The sequence below is a fragment of the Anarhichas minor genome, unplaced genomic scaffold, assembly GCF_050575085.1.
Source record: "Anarhichas minor isolate MPS153535 unplaced genomic scaffold, ASM5057508v1 ptg000070l, whole genome shotgun sequence".
Classification (NCBI taxonomy): domain Eukaryota; kingdom Metazoa; phylum Chordata; class Actinopteri; order Perciformes; family Anarhichadidae; genus Anarhichas; species Anarhichas minor.
Genome location: NW_027466516.1, coordinates 410,001 through 417,500, shown reverse-complemented (window position 1 = coordinate 417,500; position 7,500 = coordinate 410,001). Strand labels below are relative to the sequence as shown.

The window sequence follows — 7,500 nt, the reverse complement described above, 5'->3', positions numbered from 1 at the left end:
CTATGATGCTGTAACTCAGAGGTGATGAAGGTGACCCAGCGATCAAAGAATAAAGACACTTTACGCACAATTTAGGTGTATTTTCCCTTTAACTCACGAGATGCAGGTAGCATGTTTTATACTTAATGTGAATATAATTCATACTTTGTTGGCATCTTATTCTGAAAACCGGATGTTCGTCTGAAGAAACCGGATGTTGTTTCACGTTAATGTTTCCGCTAACTTTCAAAGTCCTTCGCTCGCTCCCGATCTGTGCCGTTTAAATGCGTTTACGGTGAATGTCAGCATATAGGTGCACTAACATGTAAGTGTCTGCTGAGTTGACCACGGAGATCTGAGTGTCTGCTGACTTTACCGCAGCGATGTCCAGTAGTCTCCAGGGAGAGCAACAGCTGGTGCAGCTTCTCTCTTTATTTCTGCCCCCCCCCCCTCGACCAGAAGCGGAAGTCGCCTTTTCTCTACGGCAACCCTGAAGGGACATCATATCTCCAATACAAAACGATAAACATGACACGGTCTGTTACAATAATAATAAATTGAAAATACTTCCCTGTTTTTTTTTGTTGTTGTTTTTTTAATTATTATAATTATTTTTAAATTTTTTTCCCCATCTCAAAAGGCTCACACACACACACACACACACACACACACACACACACACACACACACACACACACACACACACACACACACACACACACACACACACACACACACACACACACACACACACACACACACACACACACACAGGCTTTTATCCCACTGTTCTTTCATCCTCTTGTTGTTATGTATATGTATTGTCTTTCAAAAAAAAAATAATAATAATAATAAATTTTATAAATGCGTTAACGCGCGATAAAATAATTGACGGCGTTAATTAATGAATGCGTTAATGCGAAATTAACGCGTTAACTTGCCCAGCACTAATTATTATAGATAGATAGATATATATAGATAGATATAGATCGATATATATAGATATATAGATAGATAGATATTTATATATAGATAGATATTTATATATAGATAGATAGATATTTATATATAGATAGATAGATATTTATATATATACACCTCTTATTTTTGTTAACATTTTAATCTGTAACAAAGTGTCTTTTTTCCTCAGGTTTGGGCCTCAACAGCCCTGAAGACTAAACTCTTATTAATAATTAAATATTGTGAATAAACTCTAAAAACAGGAAGTTAAAATCAAAACAAACAAGTGACTGAATTTCAAAATAAGAAGCGAGTGACAACGTACCGAAGAGAACAAAGAGGCAGAGGGGCGTGACTCTCTTTAGAGAGGTAAAGGTGGGAGGGTCCGTTTCCATGGCAACAAATTAAACAGGGGAAAAAGAGAGAGAGAGAGAGAGAGACAGGTGAGGGGGGGGTCAATCAGACGGTTAATTACCTTTAGAGAGGAAGTCACATGTGTGTCTGTCTGTGTGTCTCTATACGTGTCTGTGTCTCTGCCTATGTGTCTCTGTGTCTGTCTGTGTGTGTGTCTCTGTGTGTGTCTCTGTGTGTGTGCGTGTCAGTCAGCCTGTGTGTGTGTGTGTGTGTCAACACTCTAAAACGTCGTTCATCTACATGTTCCGTTTTTGTCCGACATGTTGATAATAACCATTGCTGACCCACAATGCACTGCACACAGGAGCAGGAGGTTTAGTGGTCTTATCTATCAGATGAAGAAGAAGAGGACGGACAGAGAGAAGCACTCACCTCAGGGTTCAGGTTGCTGACCAGCAGGACAGAGACTCCAGATGAGAGGTGGTGGTGGAACCCCAGTCTGGAGGCCCCGGGGAGGGCCAGAGAGGCCAGGGCCCCGGGCAGAGCGGGGACCAGGCCTGGGTAGTGGGAGGACACTGGGAGGGGTGAGACGGGTGAGACAGGTGGGAGGGGTGAGAGGGGTGAGAGGGGTGGGAGGGGTAAGACAGGTGGGAGGGGTGGGAGGGGTGAGACGGGTGGGAGGGGTGAGACGGGTGGGAGGGGTGAGACGGGTGGGAGGGGTGAGACGGGTGGGAGGGGTGAGACGGGTGAGAGGGGTGAGACAGGTGGGAGGGGTGAGACGGGTGAGAGGGGTGAGACAGGTGGGAGGGGTGAGAGGGGTGGGAGGGGTGAGACGGGTGGGACAGGTGAGAGGGGTGGGAGGGGTGAGACGGGTGGGACAGGTGAGAGGGGTGAGACGGGTGAGACAGGTGAGAGGGGTGAGACGGGTGAGACAGGTGGGAGTGGTGAGAGGGGTGAGACAGGTGGGAGGGGTGAGAGGGGTGGGAGGGGTGAGACGGGTGGACAGGTGGGAGGGGTGATACAGGTGGGAGGGGTGAGACACTAATGAGACCACAGCTGGGTCGTCTTGAGAATTACAGCACGCTCTTATTTTGAAATTTGAATCAACATGAGCAGAGATGTGATTGGCTGTCAGAAGTTTACTGCATTTAAAGGGACAGTGTGCTGCATTTAAGGACCTATTGGCAGAATATGGAATATAATATTATTAAGTATGTTTCTATTAGTTTATTTAGTCAGCTGACACTATGAATGGTTGTTTATGTTTAACGACACACTGGCCCTTTAAGGAAACACCTGAAACATGTTACTGTAACAGTAAACTGATCCAAGTAAATATTTAGAGATTAAAACAGATAGAGATAAATGAAATATTTGTATTTTAACAGGTAGATAATTTACTATAACTTAATAATGTAATGATTATGAAAACATATGTTTAAAAACTATTAAAAATAATTAATAATGAATCAATAATTAAATTATTCATTAAATTATTCATTTTAAAATTAAAATAATTCCTGATGTTCATTTAGATTTATTTTTTCAACATTTTTCAAATACAATTTAAATTAAAAAAATATTGAAATTATTTTTAAATTATAAAAAAGTATTAAAAATTATAAAATTAATTTTAGTAATTAAAATGTAAAATAAATTATGAAATTTTAATTAGTAAAATGATAAAGTTATAGTGATCCAGAATCATCTATTTCCTGTCTATCGATGTCTTAATCCTCCGAAACGTAGTCTCACCTCAAGTGACATGTTTTCTAAAAGTAGATTCATTTTGATCTATTAAACAATGTTTCTCTTTACAAATAATTATTAAGATGAAACATGGTGAGATATTTGAATGTGGTCAGAAACATTATCATTAACATTATCACAGGTGCACAGAGCAACATGAACCTGAACAGGTGAGACTCACTAGCAGGTTGGAGGGTGAAGGTTGGTGGGAAGCTGTGAGTCGCTCCACCGTACGGACCAGCTGAGATGATACCTGGAGCTGCAGAGGAGACACACCTGAACTACAGGCTCAACGTGTGTGAGTGTGTGTGTCCGTCCGTCCGTCCGTCCGTGTGTCCGTCCGTCCGTCCGTCCGTCCGTGCCTGTCTGTCTGTGTGTGTGTGCGCCTGTCTGTCTGTCTGTGTGTGTCTCACTGAAGGCGGTGGCCATGGCTGGGTGCTCCATGGTGGGCTGGCTGTCTCCGGTGGGCAGGTCCGGTCTGGTGAAGTCTCGGCTCTTCTCGTTGTTGTACTTGACGTTGAGGCTGGTGAGTTTGGAGAAGCTGATCCTCAGGGTGCAGCAGCCATTGTAGATGTTCTGACCCTCCAGAGACTGAAGCACAGAAGAGCAGCTCAGTGAACCGTGAAGTACTCATCAGAGTTCCTACCGGCTGTGGGACCAGCAGGATGTGATGCTCACCAGTTTAGCTGATTGGGCGGACACTCCGTCAGCATACTGCAGCAGAGCCTGGAACTGACTGTTCTTGGTGAAGACGATGATCCTCAGAACCGTGCCAAACTTTGAGAAGATCTGAGGACCAGACGGGAAACTGATTGGTTAAATCTAAGTTATTTGTGTCTCCTGCTTGTGTTGTTGTTGTATTTACCTGGCAGAGCGCGTCCAAGGTGACGGGGTAGACCAGGTTCTCCACCACGACCCTCAGCACGGTGCTCGGAGCCCCCATAGTCGGGTCCACATGAGACGTGGTGAGGGCCCGAAGAGCTGCCTGGGCCCTCTGAGAGAGGACACATGTAAACACGTGCTAAGGATGGATGGGCACTGTACAGGTGCTAACAGATGCTAACGATGGATGGGTGCTGTAGAGGAGATGCTAACAGTATAGAGTGAGGTGTACCTCCTGGTTGGGGGAGTTGTCGGTCTTGAGCTCCTTGTGGTTGGAGAACTGAACGTAGACCAGATGGTTCCTGATGATGGGCATCACTGTGGAGTAATAACCCACCATGTTCTGAGCTGCTTCCTCTGAGTTCATCTCCAGGAAGGCCTGAAGGGGGACACAGGACGGTTTAGTACAGACAGTTCAGGGCCGGTACGGGACCGGTGAGTAGAGCACCAACTGTAAAAGTCCTGCACCTGGTTTTTGGCTTTGAGCATCAGCAGGTTGGTGATGTCTCCGAATGGCAGGCCGAGGCTGATCACCTCGGCCTCTGCGATGTCGTTGGGGAGCTTGCGGATGTGGATGACCCTGGATGGAACCCCGGGACCTCTTATGTCACCTTTGAACTTCTTACTGTCGTTTCCATTGGCTACAGAGGACAGGAAGCAACGACCAGTGATCATCTCATCAACAATCATACAAGAAGAAGAAAGTCAAGAGAACTAAATCTTGCCTTTAGAGCGACAATATGATCTCAATAAAGTAATATTCCTGATATTAAAACATAGAAACCATTGATCCTGTTGAGTATGAATGTGATATTTAACACATCTGACCTGTGGTGCTCATGATATACGGGCCGTTGGAGACGCTGGGGAAAACCTCTTCAGATCCTCTCTGAAACACAAGTTTGATCTCCTCCGTCAGTTATTAACATGTGATTTAGACTTTAATCAGAAGACGTGTCAGGAAACAAAAGGACAGCAGTCTATCAAACAGAACAGTGAAGAATGTCCTTCACAAGTTCTTTCATTCGTCATATAAAGAACTAAAACAGGAAGCCCTGCGGCCACCATAGGGCAGTAGAGAGCAACATGTCCTTTAAACAGTCAAACATGGGGGGGGGGGGGGGGGGGGGCACTTCCTGTGGAGCTCAATGAAAACCAGATGTGGACAAAGAGCCTTATTCTGCAGACAGAGTTCTTCTTCTACCGTTTCTCACTGCAGCATTTAAAAAGGTGCAAAATAAACACCAACACTGACAAATAAGGTGACGATGAGGTGAGAATGAGTGATGGGCTCCGGGGTGGATTTCAGTGGTTTTATTGAATATTAATTGCTTTAGTTTTGTCATAGAAATGAGCCAGTAGACCCTAGAGATGAAGGTTTGGGTCCTGATCTCCTGGGATACTAAATAAATGTCTTTCTGTGATTCTGGTTCTGGACTAGAAGCTGATTGGACAACGTGATGATCGGACCGACCAAACGTCAGCTGGTGTCTTTGTGTTCCTGAACAAAAGCAGCTCAGATCTTCTTACAGCTCCTCTCATGAATAAAAGAGCAGAAACCTGAGACCTGGTCTCCTCTGGACCTGGACCTGCTGTCTGACAGCTGCTGACCAGGTCTGTCTCACAGAGGACAGACAGTCTGCTGCTCTCTAGTTTAAAGGACCAACCACAGACCCAATCCCCCCTTTATTCCAGCTGGAGACCTTCATCATCATCGTCTTTACTAACTGTGATGAACACAACTCAGCTCTTAAATATCTCAATAAGTCAAAGTCTTCACACCTCTGAGGAGAACATCTGCTCCAGATGTTCCTGAGGAAACAAACTCTGAACTGTTCGTTTAACAGGATCCAGTCTGTGTTCTGTTTCAGGTGACAGGATCCTCAAAGTCACCCTCTTCTCCCCCCCCCAATGTAACCAAGACACGCCTCCTACAGCTGATCAATCAAGACACGCCTCCAACAGCTGATCAATCAATCAAGACACGCCTCCTACAGCTGATCAATCAAGACACGCCTCCAACAGCTGATCAATCAAGACACGCCTCCAACAGCTGATCAATCAAGACACGCCTCCAACAGCTGATCAATCAAGACACGCCTCCAGCAGCTGATCAATGTAACCAAGACACGCCTCCAGCAGCTGATCAATGTAACCAAGACACGCCTCCAGCATGTGATCAATGTAACCAAGACACGCCTCCAGCATGTGATCAATGTAATCAAGACACGCCTCCAGCATGTGATCAATGTAATCAAGACACGCCTCCAGCATCTGATCAATGTAATCAAGACACGCCTCCAGCTGATCAATCAAGACACGCCTCCAGCTGATCAATCAAGACACGCCTCCAACAGCTGATCAATCAAGACACGCCTCCAACAGCTGATCAATCAAGACACGCCTCCAACAGCTGATCAATCAATCAAGACACGCCTCCAACAGCTGATCAATGTAACCAAGACACGCCTCCAGCAGCTGATCAATGTAACCAAGACACGCCTCCAGCAGCTGATCAATGTAACCAAGACACGCCTCCAGCATGTGATCAATGTAACCAAGACACGCCTCCAGCATGTGATCAATGTAACCAAGACACGCCTCCAGCATGTGATCAATGTAACCAAGACACGCCTCCAGCATGTGATCAATGTAATCAAGACACGCCTCCAGCATGTGATCAATGTAATCAAGACACGCCTCCTACAGCTGATCAATCAAGACACGCCTCCAACAGCTGATCAATCAAGACACGCCTCCAACAGCTAATCAATCAAGACATGCCTCCAACAGCTGATCAATGTAACCAAGACACGCCTCCAACAGCTGATCAATGTAACCAAGACACGTCTCCAACATCTGATCAATCAATCAAGACACGCCTCCAACATCTGATCAATCAATCAAGACACGCCTCCAACATCTGATCAATCAAGACATGCCTCCCACAGCTAATCAATCAATCAAGACACGCCTCCAACATCTGATCAATCAATCATCACACGCCTCCAACATCTGATCGATCAATCAAGACACGCCTCCAACATCTGATCAATCAATCAAGACACGCCTCCAACATCTGATCAATCAATCAAGACACGCCTCCCAACAGCTGATCAATCAAACAAGACACACCTCCAACAGCTGGTCAATGTAAACAAGACACGCCTCCAACAGCTGGTCAATGTAAACAAGACACGCCTCCAACAGCTGATCAATCAATCAAGACACGCCTCCAACAGCTGATCAATCAATCAAGACACGCCTCCAACAGCTGATCAATCAATCAAGACACGCCTCCAACAGCTGATCAATCAATCAAGACACGCCTCCAACAGCTGATCATTAATCAAACGTGTTACCGATTGATTTTCTGTCCATTAACTAATTGATTAATTAAGCTCTGACGTCTGAGGGTCCTTGAACACAACAAAAACTATACAAAGGTGATGGACTCTTATGTTAGAGAGAGCTGTAGAGGAAGAGGAGGAGAAAGAGGAAGAGGTTCCTACCTTCGTACCAGCTGTTAGATCTTGGTGGACACTGCTGTGAAGAGAAGACAGTGTGTTAGAAGCA

At 45.3% G+C, this 7,500-nt stretch overlaps 1 protein-coding gene across 5 annotated transcripts in view; it reads right to left on the bottom strand.

Annotated features, from left to right (window-relative positions):
• ptbp1b (polypyrimidine tract binding protein 1b) overlaps positions 1 to 7,500 on the bottom strand; it is a 22,306-nt gene that overhangs the window by 12,479 nt on the left and 2,327 nt on the right. For 4 of the 5 annotated variants that reach the window (XM_076079059.1, XM_076079055.1, XM_076079058.1 and 1 more), the window contains exons 2-11: positions 7,437 to 7,470; positions 4,753 to 4,813; positions 4,393 to 4,565; positions 4,157 to 4,303; positions 3,908 to 4,036; positions 3,721 to 3,831; positions 3,456 to 3,633; positions 3,224 to 3,301; positions 1,726 to 1,868; positions 1,265 to 1,298 (exon numbers count right to left, since the gene is read on the bottom strand). In XM_076079059.1, the coding sequence (XP_075935174.1) occupies positions 1,265 to 1,298; positions 1,726 to 1,868; positions 3,224 to 3,301; positions 3,456 to 3,633; positions 3,721 to 3,831; positions 3,908 to 4,036; positions 4,157 to 4,303; positions 4,393 to 4,565; positions 4,753 to 4,813; positions 7,437 to 7,470 (1,088 nt within the window). The remainder of the gene's footprint in view (positions 1 to 1,264; positions 1,299 to 1,725; positions 1,869 to 3,223; positions 3,302 to 3,455; positions 3,634 to 3,720; positions 3,832 to 3,907; positions 4,037 to 4,156; positions 4,304 to 4,392; positions 4,566 to 4,752; positions 4,814 to 7,436; positions 7,471 to 7,500) is intronic. The other variant, XM_076079056.1, reaches the window with a different exon arrangement.